The sequence below is a fragment of the Chiloscyllium punctatum genome, chromosome 9, assembly GCF_047496795.1.
Source record: "Chiloscyllium punctatum isolate Juve2018m chromosome 9, sChiPun1.3, whole genome shotgun sequence".
Classification (NCBI taxonomy): domain Eukaryota; kingdom Metazoa; phylum Chordata; class Chondrichthyes; order Orectolobiformes; family Hemiscylliidae; genus Chiloscyllium; species Chiloscyllium punctatum.
Window position 1 is genome coordinate 1,650,189 of NC_092747.1, and position 20,225 is coordinate 1,670,413.

The following is a 20,225-nucleotide window of genomic DNA, read 5'->3' on the forward strand; positions in this document are numbered from 1 at the left end:
TTGAGCAAAATAAAATATAATTCGGCATGTGGGGTGAATTTGTACTTGCAGAATTACATTTTAGCTTGCAGAAACACTGCATGAATTCATGCAAGATCCTGTAAATCTGTTTTTTTAGACTAGACACAGTCTTACACAGGGCACCTCACACTTTAAATGCATTAACAATTAGTGTCATGTTGGCCCAGATAAAGTTAACTTGAGAATGTAACTTTTAAGAAGTTCTGTGATTTACATATGAAATAACTGAAAGCAGTTCAAGATATAATTTCAGTTATATCACTCTGTAAACATTTGCTATAAATTCTGTGTCTTACAATCTTATTCTCCACAACCACCTGATGAAGGAGCAGCACTCAAAAAGCTAGTGCTTCCAAGTAAACCTGTTGAATTATAACCTGGTATCGTGTGATTTTTAACTTTAAAGATTACTCCCTCCTTCAATAACCACCAATCATCACCCACTCCCTCTGTGACCACAAACTGTAACCCTCTATGACGCTTCCCCCCCCCCTTCTCGGACCCTCTGACCCTCTGCCCCAGGGCCCCCCCCCCCCCCTCCCACCTGCCCTCTCTGACCGGCGACACCCAGCCCTCTGTGAATGCACCCCCCCTCCCAGGCTCCCTCACTCTCTGACCCCATGCCCCTCTCCAGGACCCCCCAGCCTCTCTGACCCCTCCCCACCCTCTCTGATCCCCCAGCCCCACCTGAGCCCTCTCTGACCCCCTTGGGGACCCCCTCCCTCTCTGCCCCCTCCAGCCCCCTTCACCCCCACCTGAGTCCCCTGCCCTCTCTGTCCCCTCCACCCTTTCTGAACCCCCTTCCACCCCACCGGGACTCCCAAGTCCCCTGCCCTCCCTGACCCCTTGCCCTCTCTAACCATCCCAGCTTCTCCCCTCCCCCAACCCAGATTCATCACATTTTCCGATATTCCTGCCTTCAGGATAGCATCTCAGACGATTCACACTGTTCCCATGGTTTCTGGACATTAACACACCACCTTCACTCTGTCCTCTCCACTGTGCTGATACCATCACTGACTAACAAAACCACTGCTCCTCCTTTTCCCAGATTCCTGCTCTTCCTAAGTATTACAAATCCTTCAATATTCAGATCTCAATCTACGTCAACCTGCAGTCATAGCTAACAGATTACATTTCTTTATTGCACTCAGTTCATCCTGTATGTTTCAAATACTGCAGATATAGACAGATTTCAAGTGCACTCAGTTGTCAAGCCTTCAGTTTTGTTACCTCTGGCCTTATCCATTGATTTACAACTACATTGAAACTCTCTCTCTGACACCACAGTCAGTTTATTATTCACAAAAGAGAAAATGCTGGAAAATCTCAGCAGGTCTGGCAGCATCTGTAAGGAGAGAAAAGAGCTGACATTACGAGTCCAACTGACCCTTTGTCAAAGCTGCTGAGATTTTCCAGCATTTTCTCTTTCAGATTCTAGCATCCGCAGTAATTTGTTTTTAATCGAGTATTATTTACAACATATTTTTCCTCTTGCTCTGTTTGATTTACCACATTGCCCAAACTTTTCTCTCTTATCCCACGGTTTCAGTTTAAAATGATATTTCCCTAGTTATATGGCTCATTAGAACACTGCTCCTGCCATGAGAAAGGTGCAGACTGCTCCAACAATACAGCCCCAGCTCTCCACAGAATTGGTGCTGGTGCCCCACAAACCAAGCCAACTTCTACTGCACCAGATTTTCAATCTTTAAACTTGCTTGCCTATGTCAGTTTTCACCAATTTTGTAATCAGGGGCATAGTTCTGCCGACCCACTGTGCATAACTTCTTTCTTTGTCCTTCTTCTGTCCTATGGACCATAATGAGGAGACCCTGCCCCATCCATTATAGATTGCTCTGCAGCCCTGAGCATTTCCTGAATCCTGGCACTGGGACGATAACACAGCCACGTGGATTCTCATTACTCACTGCACAGAATGGGGTCAATCACTCTCACCTCACAGTTGCCAACAACGACCACATTCCTCTTGTTCATGTACTTGAATGAATTCCTGTTCCGCAACATCACAGAAAGTTACTTTGTGCACACTACAGTCCTTACTCTTAACTAGACAAGTTAAAGGATCCTGAAAGGATTTGGAAAAAGGATTCTGAAGAACGGTCACTGGACTGGAAACATGAACTCTGATTTCTCCCCACAGATGTTTCCAGAGCTGCTAAACTTTTTCATCAATTTCTGTTTAGGATCCTGAAACCTGAAGGGGAATGGCAAAAGCTGAGATTCCGAAACTCCTATTTCTGGGACTCCTTTGCCACTTTACAGATCATCACAATCCTGTTCCTGAACACTGACCAAATCAGAAGACTCTCTCCTAAAGGTTGTAACTGAACCGTTATATAAAACATGCAGGTAACCCACACACACAATTGTACAAAGAGTGGAGATCATTCTGGGAAAAGAAAATGATTAAAAAGTGGCACACACAGTGAAGACAGAATTAACAGTAAATTAAATGTTGATGACAGGAGCAAGAAGGTAGTGACAAAGTGGAGGAGCAGATTTATTATAATCTCTAATCAAGAACAATAGATGTGGAGGACTAGGTAGGGTTGGAGTGAGGAGCAGATCCCATTCCTCATCTCCATTCGTTGCCATTATAAATAATTGCCAAAGATGAAGCTTAGAAACAAGCAACAAGTTTCCTTTCTTACCTACAGGCTTGGTCACTGCAATATTTCCCAAGTACAACACCTGGAATCTTTGAACAAGCTCACTCTTGGGCACTGGAAACTCCACTGCAGACAGGGGAACACAAGATAAGACAGAAGGGAAGTTTAGATGGTACAAAGCTCACATAAAGACATGGTGACTAAAACACAGTAACGCTCCCACAAGGAACAACTGAGGAAATTCATCAATGACAACAATGATACAGCAGTAACACCAGATTTAATCCTCATTCAAATGATGTTTGCAATTTACTGTTCCCTCTTAGGGTCTCATCAGTGCCAGCACTAACCCAAGCCAGAGAACATCAACATTATGCAGGGGCTGGAACAATGACTGATCAAACAGCATCAAACATGCGGATTGAAGGTGAGTGCTTTTAACCTAAAGAAGATTACTATGAGGGTCTGAAGACAGAACTGATGTAATGAAGGCATTATATTTAATATTTTTTGTTAACTTGAATATGGAAATACCTATTCTGAGGAAGGGTTACCGGACCCGAAACATTAACTCTTTGCCAATGCTGCCAAACCTGCTCAGTTTTTCCAGTAATTTGTGTGTGTGTGTGCGCATGCGTGCTTGAGAGAGAGAGAGAAAAAAAAAACCTAGATTGCTTTATTTTTAAAAAATAAATCAAAAACTTGAAACATTTATGAACAATTATTTCTTGGAAAACACCTGGTTCCATTGTTGAGACCCATCACTGCTTTTATTTTTCTCCTTTTTGGTTGGGAACTGAGAGTTGCAATTAAGAATTGAACTTTGAGCAGCAGCTTGTTTTTTTTAAAAAAAGAGAACACAAAAGACAGATGTTTATGTTTGGGAACTGGCCTGGAAAGATAATGTTGGTTAGGGGAGGGCATGTAATTGTTTCAGCACCAGGATGTGCCTGTGCTCAGGGTCTGGCAGCTGGTTGGATGTTGAATTGGTCAAAGGAGGAGTGGTGATGACCAGCCAATCATAGAGAATGTGACCAGCCAATCATAGAGAATGTGACCAGCCAATCATAGAGAATGTTAAAGGGATAAAAACAAAGTGAACAGGCTCTGATTGGGCTTGTGGTAGGGGGCAGTTTTGTCTTGGAACTGGTTACGTTTCCGGATTGGGTAGGTTTCGGTTTTGCACACACTGCCTTCCACCCACCCTTCACACCCATCCCCCCTCCCACTCATTATTTTCCAGTTATCGACTTATTCAAAGCTCAGACAAAAGAGTCTCCGCCTGTGAGAGTCGAACAAAAACCTCCAGGAGCCTGCTGAAGCAGCAGCTTGCAGGGACTAGTGACTTTGGGATTATCCAGCCCTATATACAACCCATCAGGATGAAGGATTTCATGTAGGCATAGTATTCACTATTGAAACAGTTATCAAACTGGTAAATTATGATTCTTTTACTTACCTTTTCAATTTATCTCTTAGTTGTGTCTATCTGTTGGTGTGAGAATGGAGGTTTTTGATCAGAAGACATTGGGATTAGATTGTAAGTATTAATTAGATTAGTGAGTTTTAAGATTAGATTGCCTTGTAGTTTATCTGTGTTCTGCTAAAGTTACATTCTTCATAATAAATTGCTATTTTTTGTTGAAGTTATAAACTCAGTGTCCAAAATTTGTTATTTGCAAAGTCCAGTAAGGAACAATTGAGAAATTGAGGATCATTGAATGTTTTAATTTCACCGTGCTGTGAATCCAGTGATAGTGAGCTGATTTGGTTTGGCTTGCTATCCCTATGCCATAATTGCTCATGTAGTTTGCTCGAACTCACTTCAGGGAAGCAGCTTACTGTCTTTACCACTGGGTTTCCCACTGTGGTGTGAAAGCAGAATCAACGTTTCGGGTCTAGTGACCCTTCATCAGAACTGGATATGAAACACTTGACTTTGCACTCTCTCTCTCTCTCTCTCTCTCTCTCTCTACAGACACTGCTGTACCCGCTGTGTTTCTCCAGCAATTTTGGTTTGTTTCAGATTTCCAGAATCTGCAGGTTTTTTTTGTTTTAGTGTATTGGAAATTGTTTGGAGTAATTCCTACTGAAGGAAAGGAAACTGCATACCCCTGGAAAGATCCTTGCTGTGAATCCAGTGTTACATATGGCTGTCCTCTTGAACAGCATCACAAAGAATCATTGACACTGGGTTTTTCAGGGAAGGTGCATTTGCAAAGAACCCAGAGACAACTGCACATCCACACATGACAGGATCTAAAGCAACGATAAAGGGATGGCATTAATTATGGGCAATTTTAATCTACAAATGAACTGAAACTATCAGATTGGTAGTAGTAGACTGAATAAGGAGTTCCATAGAATGATTGAGAGATTGTTTCTCAGAGCAGTACACGCTGCACAGACCAAGAGAGCAGGTTATATTACACTTGGTCTTGTGGAATGTGACAGAATTAATCGCAACTTCAGAATGAAGGCACAGCTAGGTTCCAAAGACCACAGTATGATTAAATTTTACATCCTGTGTGAAAGGGAGAGGATTAGGTTTAAGACTAGCATTTGAAACCTAAATAAGGGCACTATGAGGGCATGAGAAATGAGCTAGCTGAAGCGAACCTGTATTGTAGGCCAAGGAATAGATCAAGGTGTTAGACATTTAAGGGGACATGTTGGGATACTGGGATACTTAGAATAAGTAAATTCTTGAGGTCTTTTGTTCACCATTAAAAAAATCATTCAAAGGTAAGGACCCACCATTTGCTGTTAACTAATGAAGTTAGGGAAAGGATCAAAATTAAAGAAGCAGCGTAAACCTGCAGGGATGAGTGGCAGGTCAGGTGATTGGATAGAGCATAAAGAATGGAAGAGAATAACTAAAAGGTTAAACAGGAGGAAAAAGATCACAGTATGAAGGGAAGCTAGGAACGTAGAGACAATAGCAACAGCTTCTACAGGTGTTTAAAAAAGATAAGGGTGTGGACTTGTTGGGCCGAAGGGCCTGTTTCCACACTGTAAGTAATCTAATCTAATCTAATCTAAAAATGAGTGTTGATTCTTTAGACAATAAGAATGGTGTGTTAATAGTAGATAATAAGGAAGTGACAGATGAATTGAAAAATATTTTGATTCTGTCGTCAGCACAGACAATATTAGAAACACTCTAGTAATAGGTGTAAATTAAGAGGTTTAAAGGAAACAGGAATGGAGGGAAATTCTCACAGCAGAAGCAGTATGGGGCAAAAGCCATAGAATTCACTCTGCAGTTTAAAAGGGATTTGCTAGAATCAGGTGTAACAGCAAGACTGTAGAGCAGCAATGACAGGAATTTCTGGGGATAATTCAGGAGGGACAGCAGTAACTCATCCCAAGGAAGAAGAAACATATGAGGGGGAGAACAAGGCAACCATGGCTGACAAGGGAAGTCAGTCTCAGCATAAAAGCAAAATAAAAAACATTTAATGTGGCAAAGATTTGGGAAGCCTTTTAAAATCAGCAGAGAATAACTGTAAAAAGAAATAGAAGGAGAAGACAGAAGTTAAGAGTAAGCCAGCTGGTAATTTTTTTAGATTAGATTACTTACAGTGTGGAAACAGGCCCTTCGGCCCAACAAGTCCACACTGACCCTCCGAAGAACAACCCACCCAGACCCATTCCCCTACGTTTAACCCTTCACCTAACACTACAGGCAATTTAGCATGGCCAATTCATCTAACCTTCACATTTTTGGAGTGTGGGAGGAAACCGGAGCACCCGGAGGAAACCCACGCAGACACAGGGAGAATGTGCAAACTCCACACAGACAGTTGCCAGAGGTTGGGAATTGAACCCAGGTCTCTGGCGCTGTGAGGCAGCAGTGCTAACCACTGTGCCGCCCATTGTAATATGGAAGAAAAATGCAAGATTTTTTTTTAGATATCTGAAATGTAAGAGAGAGGCAAAAGTGGACCTTGCATTGCTGGAAAATGAGGCTGCAGAGGCAGGAATGGGAAACAAAGACATGGTAGAAGAACTAAATAGGTACTTTAGATTAGTTTTCACAGTGGAAAACACCAGCAGCAACCAGCACTTCAAGAGAGTCCAACACTAAGGAGCAGGTGCTGGTTGCAGGACAAAGTGAACTACAGCCCAAGGTTCCAAAGGAGATAGCTGAGGAGATAGTGGAGGCTTTGGTAATATTTCAGGAATCACTGCACTCAGGGAGGTCCTGAAGGACTGGAAAATGGCTCATGTAACACCCGTGTTTAAAAAAAGGAGGGAGGCAGAAAACAGGAAGCTAGAGACCAATTAGACTGACCTCGATCATTGGTAAGATTTTAGAATCCATTATTAAGGGTGGGATTTTGAAGTACTTGGAAGTGCATGGAAAAATACAGTTCATCAATGGGAAGTGATGCCTGACAAATATATTAGAATTCTTTAAGGAGGTAAGTTCGACAAAGGACAATGTCAGTGAACGTCATCTATTTGGATTTCCAGAAGGCCTTTGACAAGGTGCAGCACAGGAGACTGCTAAATGCTGTTAATATGAATAGAGGATTAGCTGACTGGCAGAAGGCAGAGAGTAGAAATAAAGGGGTCTTTTTCAAGATGACAGCTGGTTACTAGTAGAAGTGCAGGGGTCTGTGTTGGGACCACAACTATTCACGTTATACATGAAGGATGTGGACGAAGAAATTGAGGGAATTGTTGCTAAGTTTGCAAATGACACAAAGATAGATGGAGAGACATGTAGAGTTGAGGTAGCAGGGAGGCAGCAGCAGAATGTGTACATACTCAGACAGTGGGCAAAGAAGGGGCAGATGGGATATAGTGTGAGGTGGTGTGAGGCTATGCACTTTGGTAGGAAGAAGAGGCATAGACTATTGTCTAAATGGAGAAAGGCTTCAGAAATCTGAAGAGCAAAGGGACTTGGGAGTCCTATTCAGAAAATCTGAAGGTTAACATGCAGGTTCATTTGGAAGTTAGGAAGGCAAATGCAATGTTAACATTCATTTCAAGAGGGCTAGAATGCAATGTGCTGCTGAGGTTGTATAAAGCTCTGGTTAGACTGCATTTGGAATACTATGAGCAGCTTTGGACCCTGTACCTATGAAGGATGTACTGGCACTGGAGGAGGTCCAGATGAGGTTTACTAGAATGATCCAATTAGGTGATTAAGGGGTTGTCTACGAGGAGTTGTTGAGGAATCTGGGTCTGTACTGAGTTTAGAAGGATGAGGGGGGAATGTGATTGAAATTTAAAGATTATTGAAAAGCCTGGATATAGTGGTGAAGCTGAAGGTCCATGCACAACATTAACTTCTGCAACTGGATGTCACTATCGGATCACCCTAATCAGCACATGTGGAACAGTGGAGGGATCCTTCGAGCAGCTGCACAGCTTAGAGGTAAAATACTGCTCATCAGGGTTGACAGGAATGTAGAATTTGGATAAGATCAACAACCATGGTCTTTTTAAATTGCACAACAGATTCAAGGTTAAATAATCTACTTCTGCTGCTGCTTTGTATGTACTGTCAAATATACTGCTCATGCTGAACCGTAAGGACTAAATATTCCAACTTCAATCTCCAATGGATTCACCATGATGAGCACAAACCATTTATAGGTTGTCAGGTTACATGGAGGTGTGCAGGATACAATCCCAACACATAGTTACAACAGGTGATGCTCCAACAGAAAGAAATATAACAAAGTAATACAAAGGACTGCAGATGTTGTAAATCTGAAAGTAAAACAGAAATTGCTAGAGAATACATTATTCTGAGTGTATCTGTGGAGAGAAAGCAAAGTTAATGTTGCGGTCTGCAGACCTGAAGAATGGTCACTGGACTAGAAACATTAACTCTGCTTTCTCTCTATAGGTGCTTGCAGCCTTGCTGAGTTTCTCCAATCATTTCTGTTTTTGTTTCAGTGCTACAGCAGAGCTGTTTCTGTGCCTATAATCAGACAGTACCTTGGAATGGGACATCAACAAGCTTTGAATGGTCAAATAGGATCCCATTCATTGAGGTCTTCGTATCTTTCCTGTCAGCCATGATCTGTGGAAAAAGAGTGGTGCATCAGTTGGGTAAAAACAATGACTGCAGATGCTGGAAACCAGATTCTGGACTAGTGATGCTGGAAGAGCACAGCAGTTCAGGCAGCATCCAAGGAGCAGCGAAATCGACGTTTTGGGCAAAAGCCCTTCATCAGGAATAAAGGCAGTGAGTCTGAAGGGTGGAGAGTTAAGCTAGAGGAGGGTGGGGGTGGGGAGAAAGTAGCATAGAGTACAATGGGTGAATGGGGGAGGGGATGAAGGTGATAGGTCAGGGAGGAGAGGGTGGAGTGGATAGGTGGAAAAGGAGATAGGCAGGTAGGACAAGTCTGGACAGGTCATGGGGACAGTGCTGAGCTGGAAGTTTGGAACTAGGGTGAGGTGGGGGAAGGGGAAATAAGGAAACTGTTGAAGTCCACATTGATGCCCTGGGGTTGAAGTGTATCGAGGCAGAAGATGAGGCGTTCTTCCTCCAGGCATCTGGTGGTGAGGGAGCGGCGGTGAAGGAGGCCCAGGACCTCCATTTCCTCCTCAGAGTGGGAGGGGGGGGGGGGGGGGGGGGGGAGTTGAAATATTGGGCCACGGGGCAGTGTGGTTGATTGGTGCGGGTGTCCTGGAGATGTTCCCTAAAGCGCTCTGCTAGGAGGGGCCCAGTCTCCCCAATGTAGAGGAGACTGCATCGGGAGCAACGGATACAATAAATGATATTAGTGGATGTGCAAGTAAAACTCTGATGGATGTGGAAGGCTCCTTTAGGGCCTTGGATGGAGGTGAGGGAGGAGGTGTGGGCACAGGTTTTACAGTTCCTGCGGTGGCAGGGGCAAGTGCCAGGATGGGAGGGTGGGTTGTAGGGGGGCGTGGACCTGACCAGGTTGTCATAGAGGGAACGATCTTTGCAGAAGGCGGAAAGGGGTGGGGAGGGAAATATATTCCTGGTGGTGTGGTCTGTTTGGAGGTGGCGGAAATGTCGGCGGATGATTTGGTTTATGTGAAGGTTGGTAGGGTGGAAGGTGAGCACCAGGGGCGTTCTGTCCTTGTTACGGTTGGAGGGGAGGGGTCTGAGGGCGGAGGTGCGGGATGTGGACGAGATGCGTTGGAGGGCATCTTTAACCACGTGGGAAGGGAAATTGCGGTTGCGGGATGTGGACGAGATGCGTTGGAGGGCATTGCGGGATGTGGACGAGATGCGTTGGAGGGGTGGTCAAAGTGGAGTGGCTAACCGCCACAGTCCAAGTGTGGAGACAGAACCTGGGAAGACTGGAAACAAAGGAACTAATAGAAACGGTCTCTTAGGAGAGGCAAGGAAATCTAAATAAATCTGGACCAATAAAAGGAAAAGAACACTCTAGAAATTCCTCTCAGATGATTGAAACCATTCTACGAGATTACAACAGAACAAACTCAATTCTTTTGAGGAGGTTTGGGCGATGTCAGGCAAGAGGCAGAGGACAGACTAGTGTCAGCATGTTTATCTCCGGCCTGCTCAGTACAAATGATGTTACAAGTTCCCAGATCAGGATTCCCCTTCTTGCTGACTATCCCTGCAGCCTGCACCAGAACCAAGAACCCTATACACCTCTCATTTCTTAAAATCAGACAGCACAAAAAGAGGTCGGACAAATCGTGCCTGAGCTTATTCTTTGAGGGAGTTGGTCAATTAGTCTTTTGCCCCTTTTACCAAGAACCGTCTCCATATTTATCCATTACCTGCTGCCTATTCCACACTGTCACTACACCTCCCAAAGCACTTCATTGGTTGTAAAGTAATTTGGGATATTTAGTAGCCATGACAGAAGCTACAAGTTTTCTTTTATTCACTTCAGAAAAGCTATTGTTGAATTTGCTCCAGCCACCATTTCAGGCAGAATATTCCACATCACAATTCCCAGTGTAAAATAAACATCTCATCTCATGCCTGAGTCTTTTGCTAAATAGTTTAAATCTCTAACCTCTTGTTACCATCACCCTTTTGCCATTGAAAAAAGCTTCTCCCTACCTTCGCTAGAACTCCAAGCTTTGTTTTGTGTCTCCCATAGCAAATATAGCTGTTAAAAGCTGGTAACAATTCTCAGCTGTTGCTTCACATTTAATAATATGCATTGCACTGATCAGATCCCACTCCAGGGCTGGAAATCATTATCCACAGCCCAGGGCGGTGCTGAGGGGAATGCTACACTGTAGAGGTGTTGACCTTCAGGTGAGACTTTAAACTGAAGTCCTATGGTCTATCAGTATCAATGTAAAGTATGGTCGCTGAAACAAAATGAAAAGCTTACATTTTCGTAACACCTTCCAAACCTTATAGACAAAGATCAACAGCACAGAAAAAGGCCCTCAAGGTCCATTATGTGTGTCAAAAACAACACCTAACAATTCTCACCACAATTTCCAACACTTGGTCTACTGACTTGTCATTACAAATGTATATTTAAATACTTTTTCAATGTTCTGAGGGTTCCTGCCTCTCCCACCCTCACAGTGAGTTCCAGATTCCCACCACCCTCTGAGTGAAAATGTTTTTCCTCATATCTCCTCTAAGCCTTCTGCCCCTTTCCTTAAATCTACATTGCCTTGTCATTGATCCCTCCACAAAAGGTTAAAGTTCTTCGTCTACCTTACCTATGTTCCTCATAATTTTATATCTGTGTCATGGAATATCTCAATCTCCTCAATGTTAAGGAAAACAACCCCAGTCTGTCCAATTTCTCTTCTGTGGGCAGCACGGTGGCACAGTGGTTAGCACTGCTGCCTCACAGCGCCAGAGACTCGGGTTCAATTCCCGCCTCAGGCGACTGACTGTGTGGAGTTTGCACATTCTCCCCGTGTCTGCGTGGGTTTCCTCTGGGTGCTCCGGTTTCCTCCCACAGTACAAAGATGTGGGGGTCAGGTAAATTGGCCATGCTAAATTGCCTGTAGTGTTAGGTAAGGGGTAAATGCAGGGGTATGGGTGGGTTGCACTTTGGCAGGTCGGTGTGGACTTGTTGGGCCGAAGGGCCTGTTTCCACACTGTAAGTAATCTAATCTAATCATAACGGAAACTCACTAACATGGGTAAATTTCCTCTGTGCCCTCCCCAGCGCAGTCATATCCCTTCTATCGTGTGGATTCCAGCACTGCACACAATATTCTAGCTGTGAACTAACTAAAGTTTTATACAGTTCCAGCATAACCTCCCTGCTCTTAAACTCTATGCCTCAACTAATAAAGGCCAATATACTATATCCTTTCTTAACCACTTTAGCCACCTGAAGGATACCTTAAGGGACCAGTATAAATGCACACCAAGGTCCCTTTGATCATCAGTGCTGCCCAGAGTCCCACCGTTCATCATGTATTCCCTTGTCAAAGTGTGGTGCTGGATAAGCACAGCCAGTAAAGCAGCATTTGAGAAGCAGGAGAATCAACGTTTTGACGAGCTTATGTTCAAAGTGTCAACATTCCTGTTGAAGAGCTTATGCTCAAAACATCAACTCTCCTGCTCCTCAGATACTGCCTGACCTGCTGTGCTTTTCCAGCCCCACACGTTTTGATTCTGATCTCCAGTGCTCACTTTCTCCTATCATATATTCCCTTGTCTTTTGTTTGTCCTGCTCAAGTACATTACCTCTCATACATCTGGACTGAATTATATTTTATGCTGATAAATCTAATCTGCCCAGCCCATCCATATCCTCTTGTACTCCAACACTATTCCAACTAATCTTTGTATCATCTGTAAACTTGCTGATCAACCTTCCTACATTCAAGTCTGAATCCTTTTTATAAACCACAAACAGCAAGGACCCCAGTACTGATCCCTGTTGGAGCCCATTGGACAGAGGCTTCTAATCACAACCCTCAACCATCATCCTCTGCTTCCTGCCTCTCAGCCAACAGTGGAGCCAATTTGCCAAATTTCCTTGGATTCCATGCTCTCTAATCTTTGCGATCAGTCTCCCATTTGGGACCTTGTCAAAAGCCTTGCCATTTACACTCCTGGTCACCTCTTTGAAAATTCAACCAAGTTAATCAGACATAACCTTCCCTTAACTAGATCATGTCGACTGTTCTTGATTAATCCTGCCTCTCCAAATGCTGATTAATTCTGTCCCTCAGAATTGCTTCCAATAACTTCCCCACCACTGAGGTAAGACTGACTGGTCTTTAGTTTCCTAGTTTATCCCTTGCTTCCTTCAGGATGTCCCAAATTCCTTTAGAGCCAATGGAGTGATTTAAAGTGCAGTCATTGTTTTAATGAGAGGAGAAACATGCTAGAAATAGAGGGGGGGGAAGGTGACAGCCTAGTGGTATTATTGCTGGACTATTAATCCTGAGATTCAGGTAACGTTCTGGGGACCTCGGTTTGAATTCTGCCATGGCAGATGGTAGAATCTGAATTCAATAAAAATCTGGAATCAAGTGACTAATGGTGTCCACAAATTCATTGTTGACTGAGAGGAAAGATCCATCTGGTTCACTAATCTGCCATTCTCACCTGCTCTGGCCTACATGTGATTCCAGATCCCCCAGCAACACTTTCATGCCATGAATTAATTTTTTTTTAGATGTCAGTTTGTGCAGAGCAAGATCCCATAAATTCACATATAACCACCAGCTAATCTGTTTTAATGATGTTGACTGAGAGATAACCAATGGCCAAAACGCTGGGAGAGACACTTCCTTGCTCCTCTATGAAATAGTGACATTTTACATTGATCTGAGGAAACATATGGGGCCCTTAGTTTAAATTTCATTCTCAAATATGAAAACAAATTGGCTAGTCATTTCAGTTTTGCTGGTGGGATCTTGCTGTGCTTATTTTTAATGTCTCATTGTGAAAGCAATTCATTGTTAAAGTATTTTCAATATTGGTGTGGCGTATAGATTTAATGGATAGGTAAGTGATCTTTCTGCTGCCTAGTCTGAGAATCTATTCTGAATTTATTAACAATAGGAGGTTGTACAGTTAAAGTATAAGCAGCAAGCTCTCAGTTAGTCCCAGTGACACAGGTATGGCTCATGGACTGTGTGTACTGGGGGTGGTCAGGTTCACGCACAGACCAGCCAGTGAGACTGTGGATGATCAATACCTTTGAGCAGATTTCATGCAATCTGGTGGCAATGGCCTTTGCTGGCATGTCACAGCGGAATACGTGACATTTCAATACACGTGTCAGTTTGTCTCTGGCGACATAGGCAAAATCCCTAAAAACAAAGCATAGAACTTATTAAAATACCTAGAGAGAGAGAGATAAGATGGACAAGTGACAGAAACTGAACTTATAACCTGACTCCACTAAGATTGTGTTGAATAAGCAGAGTGTTTGTAGACACTGTCTCATTAGGAATAATAAAAATAATACTAAAATACGGGGCTACAAATTAGGGAAGTTTCAAAATAAAGAAAGGCAAGAACTGCATTTCAAACATCACCTTTCACCACCTCAGGAAATCCCAAAGTGCTTCACAGCCAATGATGTATGTTTTGAAGTGCCATTACTGCTGCAGGAAAGGTTGCAGCCAAATGGCGCTCAGAAACTCCCACAAACAGAAATCTGACAACCCCAATGGGTCACTTGTTTTCCTGCTGTTAATTGGGGGATAAATGTTGAACCAGTAACCAGAGAAAACTCCCCACTTTTGTGTGAAATAATTCAATGGTGATTCTCACATTCATGAAAAGAAACTTGGGGTCCTTGCCTGAAAAATGGCCCTCTGACAGATTCCCTTAGTACTGCACTGAGTGGCAGCCTGGATTTTGCCCTTGTGTCAGGGTGGGGTTTGAACCTATGAACTTCTGACTCTGCATTTACACCATTATTCCTCACTAAGCCACAAACAGCACATTCAGTCAACTACAAGCTTTTACTGAGTGCCAATACAGAAGAACACAATAAAGGTGAGATAGGACTTGAGGCTACAGGTATCAGATATGGCTGGAGTTGGGAGACTGGATGGCAGCTTTGTGTCCAGTCTAAACCAACATCACAGGGTGGATACCAAGGGGAATTTACACACAGGAAGCAAAGGAATGAAAATGAATGCGATGTATGGGCAGGCAGTATCTAGGAACAAATGCAGCAGATTCTATTTCAGGAGACTAGTTTTATTAAAAATGTGTTCATGAAGATTGGAAGATGACACAATGAGGTGAAGAATGTGAGAAATGGAGGCTCAAATACTGTACCTCTCACTGCATCACAGCCAGATCAGCCAGAGGAGAGAAAAACCAAATTAGATCATTGCACCATGCAAAAAACAACCTTAACACTGCACAATAGCAGGACAGTCACAGTATGCCACTGCCAAGGGAGTTATCTGTACACTGACTGGACTCTCAATCCCTTCCTCTCCCAGGAGATCTGAAGAATGTCTGGTATCTCTCACTTTTACACACAAAGGGTGTTAGATGTTTAAAACTTTCTTCCATACATGGCAGTGGATGCTGGATCAGTTGTAATCTTAAGATAATACTTTTGCTTAACAAAAAACTGAGTGATATGGGCCAAAGGCAGATATATGGAGTTAGGCCACAGATCAGCCATGATCTCACTGAATGATGGAACAGTTGAGGGGCTGAATGGCCAACTACTGTTCTTGCGCTCCTAGTCCTCTCTCTCAGGGGATATCTGTACATTGACTGGTATCTCTCAGTCCCCTCTCTTTCTCGCAGTGAGATATGTGTACACTGATTGGTGCCTTCCAGTTCCCTCTCTCTCAGGGGAAATAACACAGCAACTGGTTCAGTAGATCTCAGTTGGCTTTCTTCTAGGCATGTGCTCAGTTGCAGCTCTTGTTAGACTGCATCATGGCTCTGGAGCTGCAGATAGACTCACTTTGGGGCAACCGCGATGCTGACGGGATTGTGGATAGCACATTTAGTGAATTGGTTACATCGCAGATTATAATTACTGAGGGAGAAAGGGAATGGGTGACCAAAAGACTGAGAAACAGCAGGAAGGCAGTGTAGGTGTCCCCTGCGGTCATCTCCCGCCAAAGCAGATGTACCATTTTGGATACTGTTGGGGCTGATTGCTCACCAGGGGAAGGCAGCAGTAGCCAGGTTCATGGCTGGCTCTGCTGTATAGAAGGGCGGGAAAAAGAGTGGAAGGGCTATAGTCATAGGGGATTCAATTGTAAGGGGAGTAGATAGGCGGTACTGTGGTCGAAAATGAGACGCTTGAATGGTATGTTGTCTCCCAGGTGCACAGGTCAGGGATGTCTCAAAAACTGCAGAAAATTGTCAAGGGGAAGGGTGAACAGCCAGTTGTCGTGGTGCATCTAGGCACCAATGATATAGGTTAAAAAGTGGGATGACATCCTACAAGCAGAATTTAGGGAGTTAGGAACCAAGTTAAAAAGTAAGACCTCAGAGGTAGTAATCTCAGGATTGTTACCCATGCCACGTGCTAGTCAGAGTAGAAATGATAAAATATTCAGGATGAATACCTGGTTTGGGAGATGGTGCAGGAGGGAGGGGTTCAGATTTTTGGGACATTGGGACTGGTTCTGGGGGTGGTGGGACTATTACAAATTGGACCGTCTACACCTGGGACAGACTGGAACCAATGTCCTTGGGGGTGCTTTTGCTAACGCTGTTGGGGAGGGTTTTAACTAATGTGACAGGGGGGTGGGAATCAAATGAGGTGGTTGGTGGACAGGGACGAGATAGTAACTGAAGCCTGTAAAGAACTAGGTAATGAAGTCAGCGTGAGTAAGGGGAAGAGTAGGCAGGAAGCGGAGGATGAACGCAGAGGGACTGGTGGCCGGAAGTGCATTTGTTTTAAAGCCAGAAGTATAGTAGGTAAGGCGGATGAACTTAGGGCTTGGATTAGCACCTGGGAATATGATGCTTTTGCTATCACTGAGACTTGGTTGAGGAAAGGGGATGATTGGCAACCAAATATCTCAGAATATAGATGCTTCTGGGGGGGATAGAGAGGGAGGTAAAAGGGGTGGAGGAGTTGCATGATTGGTCAGAGAGGATATCACAGCTGTGCTGAAGGAGGGCTCAAGCAGTAAGGCAATATGGGCAAAGCTCAGAAATAGGAAGGCAGTGGCAACAATGTTGGACTGTACTACAGGCCTCCCAACAGTGAACATGAGATAGAGGTACAAGTATGTAGAGAGTTCATTGAAAGATGTAGGAGCTACAGGGTGCTGGTGATAGCAGATTTTAATTTTCCCAACATTGACTGGGATTTACTTCGTGCTAGAGGTCAGGTTGGAGCAGAATTTGTAAGGAGCATCCAGGAGGGTTTTCTAGAGCTGTATGTAAATAGTTCAACCTTGGAAGGAGCCATAGTGAACCTTGTGTTGGGAAATGAGCCCAGACAGGTGGTTGAAGTTTCAGTAGGAGATTACTTTGGGAATAGTGATCACAATTTCACAAGTCTTAGAATACACATGGACAAAGATGAGAGTGGTCCTAAAGGAAGAGTGCTAAATTGGGGGAAGGCCAACTATAGCAAAATTCAGGAGGAGCTAGGGAATGTGGTTTGGGAGCAGCTGTTTGAAGGGAGATCCACATTCAATATGTGGGAGGCTTTTAAAGAGGTTGATTAGAGGTCAGGAGAGATATGTTCCTGTAAAAAGGAGGGATAAAAATGGCAAGATTAGGGAATCATGCATGACTGGTGAAATTGAGAGACTAGCTAAGAGGAAAAAGCATGCGTACATAAAGTCATGGCAACTGAAGACAGACGAAGTTTTGGCAGAATATTGGGAATGTAGGACCAACCTGAAACAAGGAATTAAGAGGGCTAAAAGGAGTCATGAGATATCCTGAGCGAGCAGGGTTAAGGAAAACCCCATAGCTTTTTATTCATATACAAGGAGCAAGAGGGTAACCTGGGAAAGGGTTGGCTCAGTCAAGGACAAAGGAGGAAAGATATGTGTGGAGTCAGAGAAAATGGGTGAGATTCTTAATGAGTACTTTGTATTGGTATTCACAGAGGAGAGGGACACGGTAGATATTGAGATTAGGGATAGATCATTGATTACTCTAGGGCAAGTTGGCATAAGGAGGGTGGAAGTGTTGTGTATTCTAAAAGGTATTAAGGTGGACAAGTCCCCAGGCCTGGATGGGATCTATCCCAGGTTACTGAGGGACGTGAGAGGGGAAATAGCTGGGGCTTTAACAGATATCTTTGCAGCATCTTTGAACATGGGTGAGGTCCTGGAGGACTGGAGAATTGCTAATGTTATCCCCTTGTTTAAGGAGGGTAGCAGGGATAATCCAGTTAATTACAGACATCAGTGGTAGGAAAGCTACTGGAGAAGTTACTAATGGATAGGATATATATCCATTTGGAAGAAAGTGGGCTTATCAGTGATAGGCAGCATGGTTTTGAGCAGGGAAGGTCATGACTTACAAACTTAATAGAATTCTTTGTAGAGGTGACAAAGTTGATTGATGAGGGAAGGGATGTACATGTCATATACATGGACTTTAGTAAGGCATTTGAGAAGGTTCCCCTTGGTAGGCTGATGAAGGAGGTGAAGTCGCATGGGGTCCAGGATGTTCTCGCTAAATGGATAGAGAACTGGCTCGGCAACAGGGGACAGACAGTAGTAGTGGAAGGGAGCTTCTCAAAATGGAGACCTGTGACCAGTGGCGACCCACAGGCGATTCGTGCTGGGACCACTGCTGTTTGTGATGTACATATATGATTTGGAGGAAGGTGTAGGTTGCCTCATTAGCAAGTTTGCAGATGACATTAAGATTGGTGGAGTAGCAGATAGTGAAGGAGACTATCAGAGAATGCAGCAGAATATAGATAGATTGGAGAGTTGTGCAGAGAAATGGCAGATGGAGTTCAATCCAGACAATTGAGAGGTGATGTATTTTGGAGAATCCAATTCAAGAGCGAACTATACAATAAATGGAAAAGTCCTGGGGAAAATTGATATATAGAAAGATCTGGGTGTTCAGGTCCATTGTTCCCTGAAGGTGGCAACGCAGGTCAGTAAGGCGGTCAAGAAGGCACATGCTTTCCTTCATTGGACGGGGTATTTAGTACAAGAGTTGACAGGTCATGCTACAGTTGTATAAGACTTTGGTTCAACCACATTTGGAATACTGCGTACATTTCTGGTCGCCACATTACCAAAAAGATGTGGAATGCTTTCGAGAAGGTGCAGGGGAGGTTCACCAGGATGTTGCCTGGTATGGAGGGTGTTAGCTATGAGGAGAGGTTGAGTAGATTAGGATTATTTTCATTGGAAAGAAGTCAGTTGGGGGGGACCTGATTGAGGCTGACAAAATCATGAGAGGTGTAGACAGGGTGGATAACGAGAAGCATTTTCCCAGAGTGGAGGTCTCCATTACTGGGGATCATGAGTTCAAAGTGAGAGGGGAAACGTTTAGGGGAGATATGTGTGGAAAGTTCTTTACACAGAGGGTGGTGGGCGCATGGAATGCATTGCCAGTGGAGGTGGTAGGGGCGGGGAAAAATATCATCATTTATGATGTATCTAGACAGATACATGAATAGGCAGGGAGTAAAGGGATACAGATCTTTAGAAAATAGGCGCAGGTTTAGATAGAGGATATGGATCAGCACAGGCTTGGAGGGCCGAAGGGCCTGTTCCTATGCTTCTGTTAACACGGATCCAATAGGCCCTGCAGGGGTTTGTGGAATTCCAGATGTGGAAATGCTGCTGCAAGTGCTCACCAACCCCTGGGTTGGGAGGGAGCGAGGGTTTGGATTGAGTGTAAGGGCAGACAGCTAAGTCAGAGTTGACTCACCTATGAACTAAGGGTAAAGGCAGCACAGTGAGAGTGCAGGGTTACAGCACACAAAGGGAGCTGCGATCTTTACATACCGCCCACTGTCCCGGCCGACACCCCATACCCGGATGCTGACAATCGGTTGCGTATGCAGCAGATTCTGGCCCAGGGGATCGATGAGGTTCAGTGTGTCATCCTCAAGCAGGAGCAGCATGTCTTTACCCTAGGAAGAAAAAGCATGGTGTAACCAGCAACTGTCAGATAATATAGTTGCTGTTCCCCAAAGAAATGAAACAGCCATTTTGTATTCAGCCAAATTCCTCAAATAGCAATGAGAAAGTTAACCATCAGATCTGGAAGACCTGGAACTATTGTCTACATCATCAGGTATGATACAAAAAAGTGCTTAATTTATGTACATTAATTTTTTTTTGGTTAGAGAACAAAGAAAATGTACAGCCCATGAACAGGCCATTCAAGCCTGAGCCGATCCAAATGTATTGTCTAAACCTGTCGCCTAATTTCTAAGCATCTGTATTCCTCTGCTCCCCACCTACTCCTGCATCTGTCCAGACATATCTTAAATGAATCTACTGTACCTGCCTCTACCACCTCTGCTGGCAATGCATTCCAGACACCCACCACCCTCTGTGTGAAGTACTTGCTGCGTGTATCCCCCTTAGACTTTCCACCTCTCACCTTGAAAGCGTGACCTCTCGTTATTGAATTCTTCACCCTGGGAAAAAGTTAGTCTCTATCCATCCTGTCTATACCTTTCATGATTTTATAAACCTCAATCTGGTCCTCCCTCAATCTCCTTT

General features: G+C 43.9%; 1 protein-coding gene across 3 annotated transcripts in view; it reads right to left on the bottom strand.

The window, feature by feature from the left end:
* Positions 1 to 20,225, bottom strand: part of apbb1 (amyloid beta (A4) precursor protein-binding, family B, member 1 (Fe65)) — a 136,567-nt gene that overhangs the window by 23,857 nt on the left and 92,485 nt on the right. For all 3 annotated transcript variants that reach the window (XM_072576674.1, XM_072576673.1, XM_072576672.1), the window contains exons 7-10: positions 19,500 to 19,627; positions 13,763 to 13,877; positions 8,613 to 8,697; positions 2,697 to 2,780 (exon numbers count right to left, since the gene is read on the bottom strand). In XM_072576674.1, the coding sequence (XP_072432775.1) occupies positions 2,697 to 2,780; positions 8,613 to 8,697; positions 13,763 to 13,877; positions 19,500 to 19,627 (412 nt within the window). The remainder of the gene's footprint in view (positions 1 to 2,696; positions 2,781 to 8,612; positions 8,698 to 13,762; positions 13,878 to 19,499; positions 19,628 to 20,225) is intronic.